We start from the raw sequence: 26,733 nt of genomic DNA on the forward strand, positions 1-26,733 counted from the left end.
GTGATGGTGGCTTTATATAACATGGACACCTGTCCATTAAGAAATAGTCTGAGACCACCAACTCATTGTACATAAGCTCACAAACAGCTGTCAGATGGTAAACAACTTGTGATCACTGTTGTTCCTGGCTGGATTAGAACCAGTGACCCAGAGGTGAGCAGCTCATATCCTGTTACCAGGGACATGTGTCGCAGCTCAGTAAGCAGCTACTGAGTTTTATATTTGATTTGAAATTAATTCAATTCAATTGCAGATACCAGGTTTTTGTATTATTTTACATTTATAAGCTGCTTGGGTTGTTTTGTTATGGTTTAGTTTCTTTTTTTTCCAGTTCATACTGTTCAGTTTGTTCATTTTGTTTGTTTGTTTTACTGCACTTTTCCAGTTTCTCAACCTAGAGGGGCGCCAAGCAGAACATGCAGCAAAAAAAGTCTAATTTTTTTTTTTTCGGTAATCTGTCTGGTTTACCCAATCAATATTTTACTGCTTATGGCCACTACAGATGCATGCATGTAAAATCAGCTTATATTTGGTTTTTAGAAAGAAAAAGATTTAGCTCCTAGAATTCCAGGGAAGGTTTCCCACTACAGGGAGAGGCAGCTGTTGTTGGGCTGTATGCAGACAGCTTTGTGTCCTTGTCACATCTCTAAACTCCATTGAACTGTGACAGAATTAAAAGCCATCTTTGAGGTGTGATTTTTTTCTTTGCTATTCATAATTGTGTCAGCATTAATGAAATTTGTAACAGCAACACTGGAATCATCCCCAGCATGTGTGAGGAGTAACTTAATTCATATCGTGTGAGGTCTTGGAAGATAAAAAGCAGCCTTTTGAAATGCTTCGTTGTGGCAGTTTTTCTGGTAATTTGCATCTTTGCTTTTTAATTTTGTTTCTTTTTTAAGTGGAAATGATGAACCTGATGCTACATAATTCTCAGTATGAGAGAAATGGTTGAGGTGATCATATTGGTTTTCCTAGAAGTCAGTGGAGTTAGAGAGACTGAAGTCACTTATATCTTGATAGTGGGTTGTGATGGTATTGTAGACAGATGGGGTCCTTTTCTTGGACATTAGGATAGGGGGAAGGGAGCCGTATAAAGTCCCCACCTGGGTATTGGGAAGGGAGGCTCTATGGTAAGGCTCCCTTAACCTGGGCAGGCATGGCTGTTGCCACTCCATGTGAGCTATACCAGTGCAAGTATGTGTATTTAGCAGAGTAAGTACTGTGCTAGAAAAGCTGGACACAGCATGGATTTTCTTACTGCCTGTATTCCAGTGCTGGTATAGATCATGTTTAATTACATGATAAAGATGGTAATTTTTCACTGAGCTGTTGCACAACCCATTGAACAACCATGTAATCTCTTTGAGTCGCTGTTTGCTTACCACCGTTTTCTAGGTATTGTAAACTTATAATTTCTCAATGAATTTTTTTTTTAATTGCCCAATTGCAGTTACTCCCTATGGAGTTTTGTATAGTTAAATAAATGAAGAGAAAAAAAAATCATTGGTAGCCGAAACATTTTTACCATGTAAGCCTGATGGGTTTATGGGAGCCATCCTTAGCATCATTACATCAGATACATCAAATAAATTATAATCTCTTATACTCAGTTGTTAATAAATTTGGAGATCAACTACGTAAACCAGTAGCAGTTCTAACTCTACAAGTACACAGCATTTTAAAAGTCTGAAGAAGTGTAAATGCCAGCTAGTCACATTTCTTGTACTGACTAAACTTAAATTTCAGTGAAAGTGTTTTGCACTTCCTCCCAGCAAGCAGATTTACCCTTGTACTCTTCCAATCAAACCTAGAAAATTATAATTCTGAAGAAGGTGCTGTCTTCCCTGCTGCTCTCTCAGGATGCTAAGACTGTGTGCAGGAAAGGCTGTGTTCTGTTGCTGACAAAGACCAGCACAGACATGCTCAAACATCCTAGAAAACACGAAGAACAGAACTCCCTAGAGAGCAACGGAAGGCTTTAAATCAAAAGACCATTATTTTTCTGTGTCCAATAAGAGGCAGAGTACTCTTCATATCTGCCAGAGACCTTCAGTTCTTTATCTCAGTTTCTTTATCTCAGTTTCTTTATAGGAGGCTTCAGTCCTGTGTGAGTAGTTCTTGGCTGTTACATTTTGTTGTTACGAGGTCTGTACTCCTACATCAATAAAACTGAGGTTGTCATTGGTGTTAAAAGGTACTGCCTTCTGCTATGTACCATGTGCGAACACTTCTAATCCTGGCATGCAGTTAGGACGGGGAGGCAAAGCTGTGGCTTGCTGGTTTATCTGTGTGCCATTGTAATGGGCTGAAACTAGTTTCTTCTTGTGGTCCTTAAGTAATACCTGTATATGTGTGTGACAGAGGTGTGCAGGGGAACAGTAAGGAGAAACTGAGAAAGTGCAGTAGGAGGAAGCTCGTAACATCAGTCAAAGTTGAAGGAGATAAGCTATATGGGATTTGAGGGAGAGAGGTATGAAGACAGAGTCCTTCCTTCATGTTGTCATCCCGGCAGGGTGAGGGTGGTGTAGGGAGGGGAGAGATGGCAAGGCACTTGCAGCTTTCCCCAGGATTTGACCAGGGTGCATCCTTTGGTAGGGACTGCCTTTGGAAGTCTAGGCTGTTCTTGTTTTTTTCTGATGACTGATGCACTTTGGTTGGTAAAGGTGGAGACTCAGGTGAACACATTGCGATACTACTTTAAGTCTTACTTTTTGTATGGTTACTGAGTCATGAAGGGGTGTTAATTTCTATTTGATTGTCAAAAGATTGGCTAGATGGCTCTAATGCCACATTCTTAAAGTCGTGCAAAAATGTGAAAGAGAAGTTTCGCCCAATCAAAGCAGAAGTGTGTCTGCACCCCACAAATGCTCAAGTGGAAACACCTTATGGCCTATAGTCTTCAGAAACTGGTTTTATCCAGGAAGTTTTTCTCTGCACAAACACCTCCAGCTTGTCACAGAACATAGGCTCCATAATCAGTAGGTATTACTGGAAATCTGGCTTTAGTTTCTCAAGCCTATCCTCTGCGTTGGTAGGCAAACATTTTATCCCAAGTGTTTGGCTCTCAGGAATGTTCTTTTTTTAGAGATCACTTGCTCTCCATTAAGCTACTTGCTGCACAGTTATACACAAGGTAACTTGTGTGAATGGTTAATAGATGTACTGTTCGTGACCAAAAAAAAAATAATAAAACCACAGGCTATATGATGCAATTCCAGTAACCTGAAGTGGAACATTGTAAGATACTCTAAAAAGAAATATTTAATGCATTTTGAGCAACCAGACAGTAAATTACATGCAGTGATTTTTTTGGCTATCACTCATAGAATGGGGTGACCTGCTCCAGTGTCTCGTGACTTGACTTAGGATGGATCTCTTCGTGTGGTGTGGAAGGAACTACAGTTTCTGCTGGTAGATTCCAGAGTTCTTTGTACATATGTTTACGTAGTGCTTTGTAAATTTTGAATGCTAATTGTGAGAAAGGTTTAGGTGAGACACAGTGGTATCCACTGTGAAAGTGAGCACATGAGCTGAATGATGCAGTAAGTTGAAACTGTTAGTCAGTGGAAGGAAATTGTCAGAAACTGTGGTGATGAAAGTTCATCTTAATGACATTCACTCTTAATGTCATTGGAGGGTGCATTAGTGTTGTACAAACCCGATGTACAAACGTAATGTACAGTAGATGCAAGTAGTTTTGTTTTTCTTGGTGCTTCTCACTTAAGATGCACTGAAGCATATTAATGTGTGATGGCTGAAACACTGGGACTGTGACCTCAGTGCTTGGTAATGGGATCTGGGGCCTTTCACCTATGGGTCATGGGTTCAGGTCTGCCTCAAGTTAAGGATGACTAAAACCTGTTGCCACCTGACAGCTGTTCCTTGCTCTTGGGGGAGGGAGGCACGGTGGTCCTTACATAGTTGTTTGCAAGCTAGCATCCATACTGACAATTACTGCTATCCTCAGGCCCTGCAGAAGGGCAGAGAATTCAGTACCTTGACCAGCTTCCATTCAAGTCAGTGGGGAAGTGCAGGAGGAGTACCACCATGTTTCATGGCAGGGGATGTTGACTTGCTTCAGGCAGATCTCCTGTGCTGTGCCGCAGAGCTAAGAGGGAAGCCTATGGGTGTAGACAAGGGTGAGAAGGGGAAGGTGCTTCCTTCTCCAGAAAAAGACAGATATTTAACAAGAACAAACACTCGGCAATAAAAATGCTGGCAGTAAAACTGTCTCATGTTGAACACCGGTCTTGAGACACATTCTTGAGAAACTGATAGATAAAGTGATAAATGGCGCCCAGACATTGATGTTATTATTTTGTTGTGGTTTTCCCCCTTTTTTTTAAAAAAATTGTTAGCTAAATGGTACAGATGGCATAGTATCACATTTCTGTTCAGCAAACACCCAGAATCTGGTGGCACTGCTGATAGGATGCTGTACAAACTGCATCATTGTGTTACCACTGGCCATGAGACAATGTACCAGTCTGTTACTTAAACCAGCATTTTGGCTTGTGGTAATTTGTGCTGCCAATTCCAGGCACTAAATCATAAGAAATCATGCAATAAAGTACTAAACCACCATCAAGTGGCTTTTAATATATTGAAAAGGAGAGTGATATGTGGATTTTGTCACCAGAATATTGCAGTGCAGCAGTTTTGTCTGGCTTTGATATGGAACAAAATGGGAAGTATTGGTACTGTGTGCCATACATATAATTTAAGTCAGCAGCCCTTTGAGTCTAATATAGGAAAACAAGACTCCATAAAGGAAAACTACAAAACAGTAGCATTTTGCATCATTTGTCTAATAGTGTGGAAATCCTATGATTACTATAATGCATGAATTATTTTTTTGGTTACAAATGCAATGAATTATTTTCTGCAGAGCATGCAAGCATTAAGCATAGTATCATGTATTTTCAGAACACTGAAGCTGGAGGCTTCAGGTACAATTCAGTGGCAATTTTAGAGGTTTCTCCTGTAAGTTTTTGCACCAGTTGTGGGTAGTCTGGGTTAAAAACAAACCAAACCAAAGAAGAGCACTTGATTTTTTTAAAAAATGCACAGATCAGCTGGTTGTGGAGTCTTAAGATTTCTGGGTATGACAGACTCTAGTGATCTTTGCAAACTTTCAGTTCAAATAAATGAAAACATAACTTGGAAACTTTTTTTTTTCCTCTTTTGCTCTTTATTGCATCTGATGTGTTGAAAGGCCATGATATATCCATTTTCTTCTGGTCTGTCCATAGGTTTTCACATAATCCAACTCTGGCAGTCAGAATTATTCTCTGAGATTTATAGTTAGTTTGCACCTGAGTGTTATGAAGTATATGCATTTGCCTGTGGAGTTACCTTTATTCTATTCAGCTGAAGAAAGGTACATAACAGATGCATCAAAGAAATAATTAAATGCTGTGATGCCTGAAGAAGAATGCTGGGTTCTGGAAGGAGCACCCACCTTCTTGAGTGTTTCTGGTCTCCCTGTTTTGAATGTGAAAAGGGGGAAAAAACAGCTTCTGTTTTGATGACTGACTTGTGTGATGCAATTTTGATTAGCTAAATCTGCCTTAGTCAGTGAAGTTAATGTGGTTTGACAGGACCAGTCATTTCTGTTGATAGTAAACAGTTGGTCACTTTCAGCAGAGATAGGAATGCCGCCCTTTGTCTTGCATGAGGTGTGATTTGTTGGTTCAAGTTCTGGTTGCATTCAAAAAGAAAATGTGAGTGGAATGGGAAAGAATATAGTACCAGGACTAGAAGTTTATGATGGACTCCACAGTCCTCATAAAATTGGGATTTTATTGTCCTGGCTGGCATTGAGACACAAAAGAAGGAGAGAGACATCTTGTCTGTGGAAGCACTTGCAGTATAAAGGACTGCAAAAGAAAGCTCTGGCTCCAAGACATACAGATTAGGGTAACTCTGCTCCCTTACCTCCACCCCATATTCTTGTAAAATGAAGCAAATTTCATTAGCGGATCATAGACTCCACAGGAGCCCAGTGATTTAAAGTGTTTTAGGGTTTAATTCTTGATAAAAAAGGAACAATAGCTTTTTGTTGCTATGCATATGCATCCTCAGTGATTGTATGTTCTCTCCCTCTCTCAGTAGGAGGGATGTTAGGCAGTTACAAAGGGCCTCTAGGTAAGGAAGTTGTACTTTGATTTTTTTTTCTTACTGTGAGCTCTTCGCTGTTACTTGGTATGAAGGACATAATACCACATATGACAGGCTGGAAAAAATGAGTGTGTTGTGGAAAAACTTACATCTTCAAAGAATTCTTGAATTAGAAATTAAGTAATGCTTCGTGCCAGAGTGACTATATGGTTTAATTGTTGAGGGTCTCATTCTGACAGCTTTATCCATGCAGGGGCCCAGCTTCTTGTCTGGTGGTCCTTTTAGCCCCAGGGGGTGGGTTGAGGGCTCAAGTGATTGAAAAAGTTTGTCCCTGTTAAGGCTTGGGAATGTCACCTCCCACCCCGCCAACTGGTTATGGATCAGTCTTCTGTTACAAGGCCTAGGAAGAGTTAGATGTACATGCCTGATTTCTGTTCACACTGTTGCAGAACTAAACTTTGGCAGTAATTCAGATCGCCAGTGCCAAGCTGACTATGTCTGAAAAAATGTAACAAATTAGGCCAGGTCTGTAGCTTGGACTTAGCAGAGCAATAATGGTAATAAATTGTAAGGGATGGAAACAACATGTTGGTGGTATTCTTGTCCTCCTCATCTGGATGTGGTATTGATTCATCTAATGGGCTGAATTAATTGACTCCACCTCCCACATGGGTTTGCTAGAGAGGCTACAGGGGAGGTTATATAAAGTATATGAACTCTAGCTGAATGCTTTGTTCTAACCGGGAAGATAATTTTCCATTCTTAGGAAGAATTCTCTGGCAAGGCAAATTGGATATGGCTCCTTCTAGAGCCCACTGACTCTGCAGTCTTCCTCTGCCATTTTTCTCTTTTTTTCTCCCCACCATTTTTTAACACTGTTCAGCTCATGTGGCTTTAAAAACAGATGTTGAGCATGAATGATCTGCCTCACAGCATGTTATGCAGGTACCTGGACCACTGGGGTAAATTAGCTGTAGACCGTCCTTTCTGCCGCACTCCAAGCTGCATCTCTTTATGCAATAGTGGTAATTTTTTTTTTTTTTAAGGCTGAAGTGGTATTCATACTCACTATTCTTTCCCTCCTCCCTTTTTTTAACTGAAGAGAAACATTCTGCTTCTGCCTTTACCAGGTTATTTAGGAGAAAAGTGTAAATTAAAGCAATTTATTTTGCAATGTGCTATTGAAGCAGACTGTTTATACAAGTGTAAAAAATTGTAAAGTAGCATTTGGTCTAGTCTGCAAGGAAAAGTTTTTTGGGTTTTTTTGGGGTTTTTTTTGTTATTTTTATGTATGTGAAATTGGCTATAATGTAGAAAAAGTGTTCGAGGCTCAATGTTTTAGGGCAGTAGAGGCAAAAGTATTTTAATGGGGAAAATGTTTTTTGTTGCAGTGTTACTAAAATAAGATTGTTACTAGTTTTGTACTGTGGTCAGTTTAAGGCCGAACAGTCCAGGCATGTGGTAAAGTTTTTCTGACTTGGGAGGGCTCATTACCTTAATCCAGAATAAGCAGCTACTGGCTAATACAAAGCTGTTGATATTTATCCTTCAGTTGGTGGACGAGTGAGTCGGGAGTTAAATTACACAAGGCAGAAGATTGGAGAAGAGGCTATGTTTAATCCTCAGCTCATGATCCAGACTCCACAGGAAGATGGTGCTAATGTACTAACAACAGAAGCACTTCAACAGCACCTTGACTCTGCTCTTCAGGCCAGCAGAGTACATGTCTATATGTACAACAGGTAAGGGGGAAAGCAGAAGTTTCTTGATCAGCTGTAACAGCTCAGACGTGGGTGCATGCTTCCTTCCATGTGTTTTTAAATTGTTGGCAGTTCCGAGCCTTTTCTGTAGAGCTGCATTTTGATTTGAATGTCGCTGGTTTCTGATACTTGACATGGTGACATGACTGCTGTGACAAGTTGGCTTTTAACAGGTAAGATGGTGTAACTGATGTTGGAAAAGATTCTGAGAGTGAACTCCTATGTGCAGTGCTGCAGTATTCAGCATTTGTCTTTCTAGAAGAGATGTGCTCTGCAGGACATCCATTTTCTCCATAGGACCTTAGGGACGGGATCCCTTCTATTGAAAATTAATATTAGAGCTGAATTCACTCACACCTTTGTGGGGTACATACTGACTGTGAGCGGCAGCACATATTACTATCCTTCCAATAGTTTGGATATAAAGGGAAATGCAGATGCATGAGAAATGGCAGTGAACAGAGTAATAGCTGTTTAGTAACATAGGCTGTTATAATGGAGTTGGCCTTTAGAGTGTCTTTGTACACCTACTGAAGGCTTCAAGCTGAGTGTTGTCCAACAGAAAAATATGAAAGGTGCACCTTAGGAAAGTACCAGCTTTGAGCTAGTGAGATGCCTTTCTGAAAAGTGGTTCCTTCAGGCTTACTCCTTGGGTGATAAATGTTCCTGGGGGTGCTGCCTATGAGGACTGAACCCCCTGTCTCTCAGCACATCTTCTCAGTACATGATACCCCAGTGAACTAATGCCAAGGCTCCACATATCTTCTACCAAGCTCCTGCCTTGTCTAAGGTTATAGAAGTGCCAGCAGTGGAAGTTGTAACAGCTGAAAAAGGAAGGCAGAAATCTTTGTTTCTTTCCTCCTGCATATGTGAGTCAGCTGGGAGTGTTCTAGACCTCTGAACTTCTTTCTGAGCTGGCTTCTCTCTCAGTTGTGTTCACTGAGTGATACCTTAAGTCACAAGCAATCTCGTTTATACCAAGATGGATTTCTGATTCTGTAACATGTGCTGACTGGCTTGTTCATCCAAAAGCAGCTCCATTACTTCTAATGAGTTTTACAGAGAATGCAAACAATTGTCTAGTCTGTAACTGAGCTAAACTGTAGCTAAAAAAAAAAGGCTTTTGCTTTTCTTTGCAAGGTGTCTTATATATGTGCTGAATAATATTTGCCTTTCTCAGTGTTTTCCTGCTTGAAAGCCAACATGAGTATAGGAGTTGCAACTTTAGGTGTCTGTTATATTCTAAAAATAATTTTTGAGTAACTGTGCAAGAAAAAAAATTGTTCTTTATATTTCTTACAGACAGTGGAAATTGGAACATTTGTGTTATAAATCAGGAGAACTCATCACAGAAGCAGGTTACATGGACCAGGTATGTGTAGCAGGAATTTAGTTACAAGCTCTGTGTATTCTCATGATTCAGCTTGTGCTGCTTTGATTATTACAGTACAAATGTTTTTTCCCTTTCTGATTTTGACAGATTATAGAATATCTTTATCCTTGCTTGATTATCACGCCTTTGGACTGCTTCTGGGAGGGAGCAAAGCTACAGTCAGGAACTGCCTATCTATTGTAAGCATTTGTTTTATAACTTCTTAAAAAAAAACAAAAGAAAACACAAACTTTCTCATCTTGCTGATTTTAATTGCATAATTGTGTATGATTTTTCAGTTGTATTGCCATTGTTTATTGAGATTCTGGTTAACAGAAAAATAAAAGGTGAAGTGTAGTGTCTCTACAGAGAATATGCATGGATTTTATTTTTTAATTGCGCAAAGATTTTCTTGTTTCTGAAGATGTGACTTGTAGGCATTGATATAAATCCTATGCTATTTCTCCTGTTTCGCTAGCATGCAAAATCACATGTAAGTTTGGAATTTAAGCTTTAAGAATTTATGCCTTTTTTATTTTCTGAAATAATAAGTATTTTCTGCTTCTGGTGTTTGTTTTTTGGAGGCTTTTGTGTTTGTTTTCTTTCCTTTCTTTTTCTTTTCCTTTTTTTCCTCCCATAAAATACAAAACCATCAATTGGCTGCAAACTTTATTCTTAAGAAAAGTGTCTTGAGTTAAATCTTAAGTCTTCTGAAAGAATAAAGAACAAATCCTTTGCTTATGAGATCATTAAAGAAACCATATAGTATTTCTTAAGGATGTTTTCTCACAGTTTAAAAGTGTGATATTATATGCCCTGAATCCTTCAGTTAAAAGAGTTAATTGCTAATCTATGCAGACATTTTCTGTTAATTGTGCAAGAGTTAGCATTTGAGTTATTAGTTTTGTCCTGGTTTGCATGGCTCTGTAAAAGCAATTTGCAATGGCCATCTCCTAACCTTTAGTGTACAGTTTTAGATGGGGAAATAAGGGGGTTTGTGTTTTCTGGTTGGGAGATTTGGAATAATGACTTAAGCCTGGTTAAGCAGATACAGTGTGGTGTCAGCCACAGAATAAGGCAGCCAAAAGCCTTTCTAGTCTGCCAGCATCACAAATTCAGAGGTGGGGGGTGGGAGAAGTGACAGTGGTAGTGGTGACAGCCATGGTACCAGGAAAGCTTGATGGTTAGTAGTCAAGCTGCCAGAGCATTTGAAGGACCACAGTATTGTTACAGATAAACAAAGATCAGCTATATTGATTGATTACATTTGCAAGATGATTATTAGAATAGCAAGAAGTAATCTGATACTATGAGAAAGGCTTTCTTTCCTCAACTCCCTCTCCTCTTTCCCTATCCCCTCCCCGCCCCCAGTTCTTTGAAGCAACAGTTGGCTGCTTTTTTGTTGTTTGGGTGCTTGATGGTTTTTTTTTCTTTTCTTATTAATGAAAGTAGTTTTAACCTGTGAATATTCTGGTTTATGCAATAATAAGAACATAGTTTTTTTGTTTAAATTACAACTGGGCTGCAAGAAAAGTACATAAATGCATTTAATTAAAACATGCCTTACATTTTATGAAGCAACCTTTCCAGAAAAGTTTTAAAATTTTAACAGGAAATAATTAAATTATTTGTGCAAATGTTAATTTTTGAATGTATGCTTATTTCTGTACTTCTTTTGCCTTTTTTATGTGTGTCATTTTCTCCTGATTTCTCTTGCAGGGGGAAGCCTCCTTTGCAGTGGATCAACTTTGACCCCTTAGAATTCTTGGAAGAGTTAAAGAAAATAAACTACCAAGTGGAGAGCTGGGAAGAAATGCTGAATAAAGCAGAGGTTGGTCATGGTTATATGGATCGACCCTGTCTGAATCCTGCTGATCCTGATTGCCCAATCACGGCTCCCAATAAAAATTCTACCAAAGTAAGTTTGCTTGTCCTTGTGCATATCTTTTTAAGGGAAGGTGGGGAGTGGGGAGTGGGGGGTGGAGGGCGAGGCAGAAAGGAGAGAGGGTGTTTCCGTTTTTTTCTTGAATTATGTCACTTTTCTGTTCTGCTATGTGCTGTTAGCCCACAGTCATGGACTGCCCCTCACTCTGTGATGCAATGCTTGATCCTGTGTATGTAGAGAATGCAGTTATCAGCTGCTGGCTGGGTGTGGCAAAGCAGTGATATGGCATTTCTGCAGACCTGATGCCCCAGACATAGCCACTGTGGGAATATAGCTGTTGATGTACAGTCACACCATGCAGCAAAGCCTTCCTTCAAGAAGTGCCAATTTTGTTGATTTTTGTGAGAAATCAGAAGAAACATCCCCCAAATTTATGTATCCCCTTACCAGTCACATTAGGCTTTGGAAAATTTGCCATCTTGTCAGCAAGTATCTGGAACATTTCTCTTTGTAAACCTCCTAGGTTGTCTTTAGTAACTGTTACTCTAGTCCACTGGATTGAGTTAGGGTATGAGTTTGTCTGAAGTTATGAAACTGATTAATTGCCTCTTTCTGTTTTTTCTAGCCTCTTGATGTAGCTCTTGTTTTGAGTGGTGGATGTTACGGACTCTCAAGAAAATATATGCACTGGCAGGAGGAATTGATTATAGGTGGTACAGTCAAAAACAGTTCTGGTAAACTTGTCAGGTAAACAAATGTTTAAAGAAAATTTTAAAGTCTGTCTTTGTTAGAGTTTGGATTTTGGAGCACGTGGGGAGCATTATGCAAAATCTTTTGTTGTTTAGAATGTATACAGAAAGCACTGAACAGTGATTAAAGCACTGAACACCATTGATCATGTTTTGAAATACTATCAAGGGAAAAAAGGAAGATATTTATTTGGATAATGCATGCACTCATTGGACTTTCCAGAATTCCAAGAATCTCCACTGAACATTTTGTACAGAATCAATGCAGAGAAAAGTCTGGGTTTATGTCCCACCAGCTTAAATACGATTTTGAGTGATAAAACAAAACCCTTTGTTTCAAACTTCTTGAAAAAGTCGTGCAGCACATGACTTCAGTGCAGGAAATACCTGTGATGTACAACTGTTCTGAAAAATGTAGGCCATACTAACCTAAATTAAGCATAATTTTTCCATATTTAATACAGAGAACTTTCACTAGATTTGTTAATATTAATTTTTGCCTTTTTAACATTCTTACTAAACATTGGTAGGTCTTCCAACAAGTAGCAAAAGAATATATCTTTAGTGGGAAAAAAATTCCTTAAGCTTCCAAAACTGTTGGATACAGTTGCATACCATGGAAATTCAGGATGGATAGCTATTGCTGCTATGTACTCCTTACAGCTTGTTAGTTTAATGCCAGTTTAATCTGGCACTTCTCTTCAAGGGATGAGAAAGACTGAGGTCTTCAAATGCCAAGCTGCCAACACCATTTGCAAGATCTCGTAGAAGTAACTGTTCCTTTGGCATCTTTACAACTAATTTCTAGGATTACATTCTTTAGTTCCGAAACTGATCCTATTGAAGATAATGGCAAAACTCCCATTAACTTCAGTGAAACCAGATTTAGCCTCAATACTGCATAGACCAGTACAGCTGTGCCAGATACACAGTAGAACAGTTATAGTGTATTCATTTTTAATACTAACATATGCCCTATAAAATCAAGAACTCATGCAAGCTCCCATTAGGGTTTTGTGTAGACCTTGATGCCATTAAAATAATTTCCTGAAAATGCTCATTTTATGCCTCTTCCTCCTGTCCCTTCTCTCCGTGTCACAGTGCCCAGGCTTTGCAAACTATGTTCCAGTTAATGACACCTAAGCAAATGTATGAGCACTTCAAGGGGTATGAATATGTTTCACATATCAACTGGAACGAGGATAAGGCTGCAGCAATTCTGGAAGCCTGGCAGAGGATGTATGTTGAGGTAAAACTGAAAATAACCTAGATGTCATACTGTAAAGTCTTGCTGAAATCTAGTGCCTTCTTTCATGGCTTTTTACAATATTTCATCAAGGGATATGTTTAAACCAGAACTGAGTCATTGCCTTCTGATTTTTAAGTTGATATATGTATTTTTTTTCACATTAAGCTGCTTGGTTATTCACATGAGAAGCCAAGGAGTTTTTGCACTTCCCTGTCTGGGGCATTTTGGCTTTACTGAGGTTGAGAAGGAACCAGAGGCCTAATTTAAAAGCTTTTGGTTGGTGTGGTTATGCTAAAGGTATCTGGAAAACATTAGCCAGCCATAGGCTGCTCTCCCTGCAGCATGCTGGGTGGGAAGGCTCTGTGACAGTGCCTGGTCTCTGTGTCACAAGCTGTGACCTCTGCTGTGCTCCTTCTCACCTCTGCAAATGGTCAGGCAGGGGAAAAGGAGCAACCCAGAGACTTCTGACCTTGGGTTAAAGGCAAAACTTGTAGTGCACCAAGTCCATGGTGGGAGCTGGAGTATAGAAAGAGGATTTGACCTAAATGTTTGGAATGGGCTGGGAATGCAGCAGTCTTATCTGAAGGATGCAAAATCTAGTCTGATAATCAGTAGCTTGCAAGAAAAAATGAGCAAACATTTGCATACTATCAGCATCATCTCTGTGTAGGTTGTGGGCTTTCACAGAACGTTAAGGCAAAACCAGTTGATTTCAGATGTGTGCTGTAGAATATGGTAATTTAATTTTTCCTTAGTTACACCAAGTTTCTTTTTTTTTTCCCAAAGGTTGTTCATCAAAGTGTTGCACAAAACTCTACTCAGAAGGTGCTTTCCTTTACTACGACCACCCTGGATGACATTCTAAAGTCATTTTCTGATGTCAGTGTTATCAGAGTAGCTAGTGGATACTTACTAATGGTAATAAAATATTTTATTTCATCTTTCTGGTAATCGAACAGGGCTTAACTATCTGTTTTATTGTTACCAGTCAGTAGTTCAGAACATTTTAGGCATACATAAATAAAAATACAGATCGTAAACTTCTGTCTCAGGCTTGTTACCTCTTCCTTTGTGTAGCAACTGTGATGTTATCTGTGCTGTTCAAAAGTGTTTGTAAAGATGTGTATGTTGAGTAGGGAGAAATGGGTGTTACAGGATGCATTCAATAATTTTGCTTTTTTTTTTTTCCCCCTCAATTCCTTCTCCCTCTCTCCCCCCTTGCTGTAGCTTGCCTACGCCTGTTTAACAATGCTGCGGTGGGACTGTGCCAAGTCTCAGGGTGCCGTGGGGCTAGCAGGAGTCTTGTTGGTTGCACTCTCAGTGGCTGCAGGATTGGGCCTGTGCTCATTGATTGGAATTTCCTTTAATGCTGCCACAACTCAGGTATTTAGGAGACATAAGTCTGCTGCTAAATTACATATATTCTCTTAGAAATTAACACAACTGGATCTTTGAAGGGAAAAAGGCTGCAAAAGCATTTTGGGTCTAAATTTTTATTTCTGCCTTTCTCCTATCTCATAGCTTATGCTGTGAGAAATTAAGTGATCATGCTGCAAAATTTTGCTAAAGCAAAGTCATGTACTTTGTATAATTAGATTCTGGGTTATTTTGATTTTTTTGTGTGTCGTAATAGGAGTGGAGGCATCCAGCTGTACATAAGAATCTGCAAGTTTTGTTTTTATATCTGAATATATCAGGAGGTTCAAATTCTGAAAATGTTTTGAAGTTCTTCTATACAGTTGATAGCTGTATTGCATCCTTTTCATTTTACTCTTTGATTTGTGTATTTGTGCATTAATTAAACATTTAATGCTTAGCTGCATGGCAGATCATAAAACAACCTTCTTGATTATTTTTTTTTTGTTTCTTCCCCAAGGTTTTGCCTTTTCTTGCTCTTGGAGTTGGTGTAGATGATGTTTTCCTTCTGGCACATGCATTTAGCGAAACAGGGCAGAATAAAAGAATTCCCTTTGAGGTAATGACAAAATGGGGATTTGGGGGAAGATAAAAGAGAAAGACTGAATATAGAAAAAGATACCTGTATTCCAAATTATTTGCTCATGATTTAAAAACTCCAATTTTTTTCTCAATAGCTTTTCCTAGGGCCTGGAATATCCTATTTCTGCCAAAATAGGAAATGATGTCACTGCATGCTATCCTAGAATATTTAGGAATGTTGGCTTTATTTTTAAATTTTTTTGAAGTGTCTTCAATTTATTTTGTCTTGAATTTAATTCATTGCTGCCATACAGAGTCTAATTCACATGATCCAAATTGTGCCCAAAATTTTAGGAAAAGTCAGTGTAAACCTGGGAACAAACTCAAATACAAGTCTGACATTGAACTCGTAGAAAGCTTTTAATGGAAGACCACAAAAACATTGAAGTGAAAAGAAAGAGGAGGGCAGCTTAGACACAGAAAATTCTTCTTTTATTTGTATCAATTCTTACCTTTATCTATTTGTTATGACCTTAAATTTGAGTTATTTTATATATTTTTCTCTTATTTTTCTTTTCTGATGTTTGTTTGACCATAACATTCAAATTACAATATATTAATTTCACAAAATCTAAGATACTGTCACTTTTTGTGATCCTTTCCTTTTATGGACCTTTTTATCCTCAGTCCAGTTTCATATCCGAAGTACAAACCACTCTATATTTGCTGAAGCTGTTTTGTACAAACCACTCTATATTTGCTGAAGGTGTTTTGTACAAGCAGTGTCTTCCGTGTGCTATTTCTAGATGGTCCAGCATGCAGGCTACACAGCTTCACCATAATATATCCTCCATGTACTTCAGAGTGGTCTCAGGGTTTTGGGTTTTTTTGGTCTGTTTTGTTTCATACTTGTTCAAGATATGTAGTTATGTTATCCCCATGTGCTGTTACTAGAAGCTTGTTTTGTCTGAACAATGAAAGCACCAGGTCACTCCACTAGTAGAAGATACCTTCTATTTAATTACAGATGTCCATGATATAATGTCAGTGCCTGTTTGGTTTTGTGTTCTGTAGCTAGAATCAGATTTTATAATGTTTTCTACCTGCAAAAAAACGTGAGCACTCTGTGTCATCTTTATGTGTATCCTGAATAAGTAGATACGTGTATCTACTTAGTATATTGCTTATTCTCACATACTCCCAGATGCACACTTGGATCAAGAATTTCATTGTATAGATTTTTTTGCTGTTAGTACATTACATCTATAGGATGACCCCTTCATTTGCAGGACATCACTTTATTCACTTAAAATGACTTTTAAGATGTGTCATTTGCTTTTCAGGACAGAACAGGTGAATGTTTGAAGAGAACAGGAGCAAGTGTAGCCCTTACATCTATCAGCAATGTTACTGCTTTCTTTATGGCTGCCTTAATCCCTATTCCAGCTTTACGGGCATTTTCACTCCAGGTAAGTTTATATGCTCTTTTGTTAGTTCTTATGGATGGTCCCATCATGGAAGGACAGTGGTGATACTTCTTAGTGGTAGTGTTTAAAGTCTTCTTCCAGTGCTGCTGCAGTTCACCGAACCAGCACATGGTCACTGCTTACCATAGATCTGGGTAATAACTGTAGTCTGCTTTTGATTGTGCTTCTCCTATCTCAAGCCTGGAAAGACTCTTGAATTAGCCTTGAATGATTAGCAGTATTTAGCTCTGCTGATTTGCCAAAACATAGTTGTCTTTTCTTACAGGTAATGTGACAGTGAATGCTTTTGTTTTATGGCAAAGACCAGCAGCAATTTGTGAAATATTTTTTAAGTACAACACTTCTTCTTCTGGAAGAAGTTAAAAATCCAAATCTCCTAAATCTTTGGCACAGTTTCAAATATTCAACACACACCCTAAGCCGGTAAGAGATCCTCAGTTTAGGAGTCAGAGAAGGAGACTTGTTTTACACAAAACAAGTGCTGATACCTGTGCTTTACGAAAGGGGCTTCAGCCTAAATGCATCTTATAAAAAGTACTCAACAGAGATGGGCCAGAGATGGGATTGCACTGCTAAGCTGTTGAGTTGGAGCCACTAAAATTAATTCTTTCTTATCTGATCAAATTGTGCTCAGCCTTTCTCTGTTCTTACTCTTCACATAAAAACATGACAGGTTGCCTTTGGAACATACGTGGAGACAGCAGCTGTAACAGTTACTGTAAATTGACTATAGGTTGTAATATACTTTGCTATTTTTCTTTTTCCTGCTGTCATGTTGTAGACTGAGTCACTGAAAGTTCGTGAAACAAACTCAGCATAGCAAATGAAAAAACAAGAAGTTTCCAGTGAGATTTCAACATATTCATGTATGAACATGTTCATATTAGTCAGAATAAAAACATCATGACTGAAGTCCTGTTTAAGGCAGCGATTAATAGGGAATCTATGTGTAGAAATGTTTAGGTGTCCAGAAATTAATGTTTGAGTTGCTTAACCTTTTTTCACATGTATCTCTAATTTCTCTTTGCTTGCACATAATAATGCCTTATGTGTATGTAAGGGATGAAAAAATGTGCAAAAAAAGAGCAGCTGAAAACCTGTAATGGGGTTTTATTGGTGCTACAGCAATAAACATAAATGATATGTATATACATTAGGAACCACAAAAATAACATCCTTTGCTGTTAGAAAGGAACATCTATTACTTGCTTGGCCTGTCTTCACCAGGTGGAATCAAAATCGGGTGAGACATTAATTATACCATTAAGAGTCAGATAACCATGACAGATTTTGGTGGGTGGTCTGTATTTCTACACGGATTTCTTTATTTACAGTCATATTCCTCCTTCTCCCTCCTTCTCAGATTTGTTTAAACAAGAAATCCTTGTCGTCTTTGATAGCTTCCTAGCAAGACTTAGAAAGCAATGAAATTCCACATTTACTTTTCACAGATGCTGCTTTCTCCTCATCTAGATAGTGAAGTTTTAACAGATGGGCTCAAGAAAAAGATTTCTCTTCGCCGTGTTTTGCCCATCTGCGAGCCCAACTTTTAGTTAGAAACTCAAGTTTTGAATATCAATGATTTCTTCTTCTCAGTTTCTGTTCTGTCAGCTGAAGCAGTTCGTTGATATTTCTGAGCTGGTAATTTACTTTATGAAACTCAAACACTGCAGGTCTCATGCTGTCTTAGAAGTTTGTTATAGTTAGCTGTTGCCAGGTTTTTAAAAATTGGAAAACAGGTCTTTCAAAAGTGAGATTTTAAAAATTCCATTATGCAGATAGGAATGTTTTAGAATTTCATTATTTTTTTGTGATCTTATTAGCCCTTTTTAAGCTGTTTTAGGGCTTTGAGCTGCTGAACATGTCCAAATACTCGGTCACAAGAATCAGCTGTAAGGGTGCTGAGGGCTTTGAAGGAGTAGGTCCTGAATTTTCAGAAGTGTTACTTTTCTTAAAACTGGGGCAGAAGAGGAAGTTATCAGAGAAACCCCCTGGAAGATTTAAGTTTGCAGGAGGATTGTCTTAAACATAGCCCTTTGTTTTGAGTATAAATGAAGGAAGGCAAATCAGAGTGTAACTACCACTACGATACTATGAGCTGAATTCTTTCCTCAGACAGGCTAAGACACTATTATGATTCCTTAATACCAGATTCAGAATGTATCTGGTTCTTGCTTACACCAGAAGCATCCTCCCCTGACAGCAGAAGAGTGGTGTGCATTCACTGAGCAGGGACAGAACCTTTCCCCAGAAGTCTCAGCAGTATTTTTTTCTTTCATTTAAGTTTTTTCCTAACTGTAAAAGTGCCTTACCAGGTGGTGGTTGGTTTGTGGAAAGAAACAAGGTCATTCAGTTATCTTAGTTCGCTGAAGTGCTTTGTCCCCCTTCTTTTACCTATGTCACTCACCTTTTCTCTGCTCCTGACACAATAATTTATTAAGCAGAGTTAAGCCTAAGGAAAAAGAGCAGGGGGAGTCGGGAACCAGAGGGAGGGCAATACAAGTGTGTACACTGTCAGGAGGGAGATGCAGATAGGCAGCAGTAGGGTGGAAGTTTCCCTGACAGACTTCCTTGTCTGTTCATCACTTCTGGATATGCAGCACACCCGTTCTCCTTGGGTGGGCTGCCAGGAATGGCACATACCAGCACAAACCTTCATTGAGGCCCCAGCCTACCAGCCTGGCTCCTGTCTCCCTTGCTGCCTCCAGCACAGACTGCCATTCTTCTGTCTCCATTAGTAGCTGCAGCAGCAATAATATTTTTAGGCTGTGCATTATGAGAAGTTGCAAAAAGAGGAGCATGTTTCTCAGAAAGTGACCAACATTTTGTTCAGATTAATGAAATTTTTTACTACACTCTGATCTCACTTCACTGGATGCCTTCGTCTGATACCCTTGAGTAGTCCCCATTTTATGCCTTCTAGGACTTTATGACCTACGTTGATTTCTCAAGGAGCAGGTCTGAGGTCGTTTGCTCTCCCATTTCACCATTTTTCTCTGAAGGGGTCAGAGAAGATGTCCTGTTCCCCAAAATCCTAAGCATTGTCTGTAATCCTGTGATTAAAGTCAGTGTAATTGTTACAGATAGGGGCTATATTGCTGTGATTGATCTCCTCATACATTCCTGTTCCCAGCCACCAGATGTCTAAACAGGTTTGGGAGGGGAGGCAGTAGCTGATGTGTCAGGTCAAAGGTTGAGTCAACAAGTTCTTCCTTCCCAGTCCTTATCAAATCACAGGATGTTCTTTGGTAGGACAGCAAATTAGAACTGATACAAGAACATAATTTGCTATATTTAACTGTGACAGGTGAGAACAGTTGCATCTTTTGAAATTCTGGGGAAGTCCATGGGGGAGGGACAGTGTGCAATCCATAGGAAGTTTGGTATTACAGTCTAGGAATCTATTTAAGTGCAAATCAGGACAGAGAGAATTGTTTCAAAATATCTGAGAGTTTAGTACATCAACACCATGATAGCACAATGTAAACTCTAGTTATTCTGAAGAGATGACACGTTACTAGGCAGTTTTGCTGTGTTTTAGTTTTTTTGCTGTGTGGATTAGTTTTGATACTCCTTAAAAAATCAAATGAGAATATAACTAATGTTAACAGCATCTCTACTATATGCTCAAGTATTAGTTTTTAGGTTTAGTGGTATTTGCAGTTCGAGGATGTTGGGTGCTGATAAGGTGTAAGTATTTGCAGTTTATGGAGCAGGAACAGAGAACTTCTATTAATTTTTCAGCCGTGCTGGGAGCAGTAGGAGTTATTGAGTCAGGCCTCAGCTGTTTTTTCCAAATCTCAACAAATCATAGCTAATCCTTGATAGAAGATCTTGCTCAGACACAAGTAATTATTCATATTATATGGGAGATTCAACATTCTCTGGTTTTAGTACCAATAAAGAAAGCAATTGTATGAAGTAGGTCCAGCAAACAACTTGCTTACAACAGCAGCCATTTATTTTTCTGACAGATTCAATTAATTCTACAGAGGATTAAAAGGAAATCACTTAATTTTAAACTTTTGCCTATGACCTTACATACCTTTCTGTGTGGGTATTTATAACTCGTGAAATAGTAATTGGATCTTTTCTCTCAAAGATGGCCAAATATTAATTTGGCAGTAAGTGCTGAGTAAATTCTGGTCTGTAGTTCTGTCTACAGACAACTAACAGGACCAAAATCTCACTTTAAGCAGGCTATAGACAGCAAAAGAGAAACACCATGAAAAATACCCACTTTTGTACATACTATATGTACCATCGAAATGAATAGAGAATATTTACGTAGCTAGTTGATTCTGTCATTCAGAAAAGTAAAAGCAATGTCCAGTATATTTATTATACTCCAACAACCTCAGAGCCCTCCAAATCATTCCTTGTGTTAGTACTTTGCTTTTCAGAGATAGACACAAAAATAAAAACTGCATTATTTTGGCAATTTTTGTTATATATTTGACATGTATGTCAAGAATTTTAAAAATGTGGACTTTAGATATACCATGTTTTGAGCTGCCCACTTAGAGACCTGATTTTTCCATATCAAAAGCAGCCACTCATTTATTTTGGAAAAAGGAGGGCCTAACTATATCAGGCAAGTGACTTCATTTTTGTAACTCATCCTTTGTTCTTCTTTATGACTGTTTTAATACAAGCAGTTGTTACTTTGGAATTTTACAGGTGGAGGCACTTCTCAGATTATGTGATCTCCTTAGTATGAAACTGACCTGCTATTGATATGGCTACTGCGTATCTAATGGCTGAAATATAACAATTTCAGGGGGGATTTTGTCACCATTTTTTCCTAGTGTATCTCCTATTCTCATAGCTGTCTCCCAGTCCCATCTGTGCCCAGGCTTCCCCTTTGTGATGACTAGTGCTCGTAACAATTCTGCATTACAAATAAATGCTATTAATAATAATGATGATAGATGCAGCACCACATATGTTTACAGAGATTCTCTGGGAATCTCTTTGTGGGAAAGAGTTTGAAGTACTGTTTAAAAGGGAGTGGGTGGGGAGATTGGTTTTTTTCATTACATAAAATGCACTTTACAAATTAAACCAAGTATTCTTGTTCCAATTTAAGATGTATTCCAATTTAAGACTCATTTCAGTAGACTGGCTCATTAATCAAGTTCTGTTGCACATAAGAACATGTAGATTTAGTGTGTGGTCTTAAGTTTAATTATCCTTTAAAAATAATCCCTGATAAACACAAAATGTTGCTCATTTTGGCTAGACTTTTAAGTAAATACATCAAGTGCATAACATTTTACTAAACAGAACAATTTAATTAAAATTTACTTTCATATCATTTCTGATTTGATAATGTGTTTTGATGTTACTGTGATGCTTAAATTACTTCAGATCCCATAAATGTGAGAACTTCAGTTCTAGTTCCAGATTTGCTGTTGGTTCTAGCTTCTTTTACTGTGAGACTCTTAAGTATGGCAGAATCTCATGCAAAATTATGTTTTGTTGACTTATTTCCACTTAAAAAATCATTACCACATCTCCAGGCACAGGTGTATGAAAATAATATGAAATTTATTATTAAAAGAAACAAAGAAACTACAACAGGCCTACCAGATGGAAATGGGAATGTAAAAGTGTATCTCTCAGGTGAAAGCAACTGGATGGTTGACATGATGAATTGCTGAATGGATGAGAACTGAAAGGAAGTTTAAAGCTTTGCAAAGCTTTACATGAAAAGCCCTACATGAAGATTAGTAACAATCTCACTTCTCTGATTATTTTCTAGGCAGCAGTTGTGGTCGTATTCAACTTTGCTATGGTCCTGTTGATTTTTCCTGCTATACTGAGCATGGACCTTTATCGTCGGGAAGACAGGAGACTGGATATATTCTGCTGTTTTACAAGGTGAGAATGTGTGATAGATTGATTTATGAGGTACGTCCTTTTTGCGGTCGCTGATCAGTACTAACATTCCTTGTCAGGACTGGAGTTTTTCATTTGCTGGTGGCTGACTTATATTGGCTACCTTGGTTTTCACCTGTTTGACGGGAAAAGTTAAAATACCTTTGTCTGCCTGACACTCCCAGACAAATATACCTTTCCCTACCTTGTACTTGTATTAATTTTGAGTGTGGAAGGACAACCTTTTGAATGCAGATAAGACATCCATGCTTTAGGAATATATTCAAGTATTTTCAGAATGTTACTGGACATTGCAAGGTGTCCAGTGCTAGACCTGGTTCATCTTCAAAGGCTGTGCAAAACACAGCCTACTGACAATCCTTACTTGCAGTTAATCACTGTGTGCTAATTTTTATGCCTGTAAACTTAAATACGTAATGTAATAACTGTAAAATTGTTTCCCCTTAGCTGAATTTTTCATAGGACTACCAGGGATGCCGGATGATCAATACTGTTACAGGCTAATGCTTGATAAAGTTTCTGCTATGTCTGCAGTAATAATTTAGAATGGTAATTCTGCCATTCCGAATAGTTTATAGACTTTCTGTGCCAGCTTACTGCCATCAGTGGAGCCACTGCTTGGATATTAAGCTTTTTTCCTACCTTAGTTTTTGCTTTTGTCAGCTATATGTCTACACATGTAATGTTACAGTCATAACCAGGATGGGGAGTCTTGTCCATCTTGTGTCATGTTAGCCTTTGACACTCACCTAGGAGCTGACATAGTTTTAGATTTTGAGAAAGCACTTTCCCAAATTTGTTTTTGATTGAGTGGAGTTTATCCCAAGAATAGGGAGTTTATCCCAAGCCAGGACTCCTATTTACTATTTCTGATTCAATTATAGTTTCAGTGATTGGCCTTATGTGCTTGAATTTTGTAGCTCTGATTCTCAGAAATACAGGACAATCAGACCTTCCATTTTTACCCTCACCTAAAGTTACAACAAATGTGTTTCAGAATTTGTACCCATTTACATATAAAGAAATGCAGTTGAAGAGAACTTGCTTTATTTATGTAGGCAACATTCTGAATACCTCTTGTTTTGGTAGGATTTCTCCACTTGGTGAGAAGTTTGGTAGTTTTCTATCATGAGTTTGTAATTTCTCATTTGCAGGAAGAAGTTTGTCTCTGGTAATATTTTTTTTTAATGAACTGGGTATCAGTGTGGGGCTTGCATAGACTAAAATAAAGGGAATGTATCAATTAGTTCAGTAATTTTGTCTCTTTGTATTTCCCAACATTTCTAGGAATTAATCCTTGCATATATTTACTTAATTTTTAAAGTATTCAGTCAGTGTATGGCAAGTGGCTTCAACCTGCCTCCCAAAAGTCCAAGATTTTATCCAGAAGGGACGAATATTATTTAACCATTACTTTAGTAATTCTAAATGAAATAAATCCGTGTGTCAGTCATGTCTTTACATTTTGATCTAAACAGCTTGTTTCTCAGCATGGACACATGCTGAGCAAGCTCACACACATATACTTACAGACTGCATGCAGCTGCATGGGTATTGACCTGTTAAGTGTGTGTAATTAATGGAGTGGTGTAGGTGGACATCACTGTCTTCAAACATGCTGATTCGTTCTTTCCTGAGTGCAAGAAATATGTATATATACTCAGAGTCTTACACTTTGAACCGTTTCTGAAAAATGCTTCCTAGAGATGCAGAATAAAATTCACATCAAAGCATTATACTTAATTAATATAAACCATCTAACAGCAGTAGAAGCAGTCTCAGAGAGAAGCAGATCTATCTAGTTTGAATAAGATAAATACATTTCTCTTCTTTTACAGTCCTTGTGTCACAAGAGTGATTCAGATTGAGCCTCAAGCATATGCAGAAAGTGAGAATACTTGCTGCAGTCCTCCACCCCCATACAGCAGTCACAGTTTTGCACATGAAACTCAGATTACGATGCAGTCTACAGTGCAGTTGCGCACAGAATACGATCCTCACACGCAGGTGTACTACACCACAGCAGAGCCTCGCTCAGAAATATCTGTGCAGCCAGTGACAGTGACACAAGATAATCTTAGCTGCCAGAGCCCAGAAAGCACAAGCTCGACGAGGGATTTGCTTTCCCAGTTCTCAGACTCCCATATGCATTGCCTTGAGCCCCCCTGCACGAAGTGGACTCTCTCATCTTTTGCAGAAAAGCATTATGCTCCATTCCTCCTCAAACCAAAAGCTAAGGTAAGCAGGGAACGATTTACATGTTCTTCAAAAGCAGACTTCTGCCTTGCCTAGAAATAAAATTATCCGGGCAGTGTCATTAAATTTAAGGAATTAATAGAGTTCTTTCAGAAGAAAGATTCTTAATCATTTTACAGCGAGTTTCAAAGCTTTATCTCATGAGTGCTGTAAAAACATACTTTTCAAATACAAGTTATGGTTGAGGGTTTTAATGACTTTCAGCAACATAAGCTTGTGAACAGTGAAACTGAAGCCCCTTTTAAACTCTACTTTGGTACAGCTTTTTAATCCATGATTCAGAGCCCCTTCCATAAAGTACAAATTACCTTAGCCTTGTAGTGTATGGAAAAAAAAAGTGAGAAAACTTTAAATGAGACCAGTGGATGTCATTTCTGGACTTTGCTAAACCTAAATCCAAATTCATTTCCATTTTCTGTTGCAGATTGTGGTTATTTTTCTTTTTCTGGGTTTACTTGGGTTCAGCCTTTATGGAACTACCCGGGTGAGAGATGGACTAGATCTCACAGACATTGTACCACGGGAAACACGGGAATATGACTTCATTGCCGCACAGTTCAAGTACTTTTCATTCTACAACATGTATATTGTGACACAGAAAGCAGACTATCCAAATGTCCAGCACTTACTTTATGAACTTCACAGAAGTTTCAGCAATGTGACATACGTTTTGTTGGAAGAGGATAGGCAGCTTCCCAAAATGTGGTTGCACTACTTTCGAGACTGGCTGCAAGGTAAGAGACAGCTGGTTGAACTTTTCTCAATTCTATAGTAGTAATTCTCTGTTCACACTAGTAATGCTCTCCTCTTCAAATTTAGTCAAATGGTTAAAGGCTGTGAGCAAGAGCAAGAATGCCATGGTCCTGATCCAGACTCACACACTGATTCGCTATTTCTCAAATAGGTCACTTAGATTCTTTGTCGTTTACTTCTCAGTAAGACAGTGTTGAAGTTTTAAGAACTTGTATCCATGAGAGGCCATCTCATACCACCAACTTCTAAGCAGTTAATGAGGAGTACTACTTTATAATTAATGGCCAGTATGGCCCACTGTCTTCAGAAAATGAATTTTTGCTGTGTGTTTTGAGAACACTAAATGAAAAGTCCTTGTCCAGTGATGTATTTTGGCACAGGCTTATTTTCCAGCACGTGAGTGATCCTGTTGGCTTCTGCTGGGAATCCTGACTTGAACAAAATTCACTGTGGCTTATGTGTTTTATGGATTGGGTACTTAGCATACATTCTAGATTTCCAGTGAAATATCCTTATTCTTTCTATGGTGCTGCATTTTCTGTGCTGAATTGTTCTGGGGTGGGAGAAGGCAAGAGAAGGCATGGCCTTTCAGGTGCTATAATGATAATTGTATTAAAGTCAGCTTAGTAAAGATACTGAAGATGCTATAATTATAAATGTTGAGACAAATAACTGTTCTGTATTTAAAATAAATAGTACTATTACAACTTAAGAAAGTTTAACAGCAAATGTATTATGCCCAAGAGTAGCACTGTCCTACGTCTGTCTTTCTGTTGGAATAATCTCCAGGGAGATTTTGCCAACAGAAAAATAAATTGTGCTGACATAGTGAGACTGTAAATTTTAAGCCTAACTGTTTACAGATGACCAGTGCAGCCAGTGATTCTCAGAGAACATTAAGGTATCTGCCAGTATTTGGGGTATTTTATTACTTTTAAAAATACATTGGACAACATTAGGAAATCAGATGCAGCTAAGTGATCCACCTAAATAAAGTAATCAAGTGTCCTCTGAGTGTAATACACGGACTAATCATGCAAAGTGGTACTTCAAATATTAGCTTTAGGGGGTTTTTTTGTTTGTTTTTTTAAATATATTTGATCCAATCATTACAGTCTGCCTGCTGGAAGTTTTAGTTATAAGCATTTTGAGGTGTAAGGGAGGGTACTACTGGCAGGAAGTTCAGCATAGCTTAGATATTTTGCCAAATTGGAAGCTTACTACACATCCTAGATTTCTAAGCAAACATCTTTCTGCATG

The 26,733-nt window shown here is 38.4% G+C and overlaps 1 protein-coding gene across 1 annotated transcript in view; it reads left to right on the plus strand.

Moving 5' to 3' along the window:
• PTCH1 (patched 1) overlaps positions 1–26,733 on the plus strand; it is a 62,159-nt gene that overhangs the window by 15,391 nt on the left and 20,035 nt on the right. Inside the window, exons 3-15 of the mRNA XM_030467650.1 lie at positions 7,676–7,865; positions 9,186–9,255; positions 9,364–9,455; positions 10,975–11,173; positions 11,766–11,887; positions 12,991–13,138; positions 13,925–14,056; positions 14,366–14,521; positions 15,015–15,113; positions 16,420–16,545; positions 22,328–22,446; positions 24,303–24,702; positions 25,145–25,454. Coding sequence (XP_030323510.1) covers positions 7,676–7,865; positions 9,186–9,255; positions 9,364–9,455; positions 10,975–11,173; positions 11,766–11,887; positions 12,991–13,138; positions 13,925–14,056; positions 14,366–14,521; positions 15,015–15,113; positions 16,420–16,545; positions 22,328–22,446; positions 24,303–24,702; positions 25,145–25,454 — 2,163 coding nt within the window. The remainder of the gene's footprint in view (positions 1–7,675; positions 7,866–9,185; positions 9,256–9,363; positions 9,456–10,974; positions 11,174–11,765; positions 11,888–12,990; positions 13,139–13,924; positions 14,057–14,365; positions 14,522–15,014; positions 15,114–16,419; positions 16,546–22,327; positions 22,447–24,302; positions 24,703–25,144; positions 25,455–26,733) is intronic.

The sequence above is a fragment of the Calypte anna genome, chromosome Z, assembly GCF_003957555.1.
Source record: "Calypte anna isolate BGI_N300 chromosome Z, bCalAnn1_v1.p, whole genome shotgun sequence".
Classification (NCBI taxonomy): domain Eukaryota; kingdom Metazoa; phylum Chordata; class Aves; order Apodiformes; family Trochilidae; genus Calypte; species Calypte anna.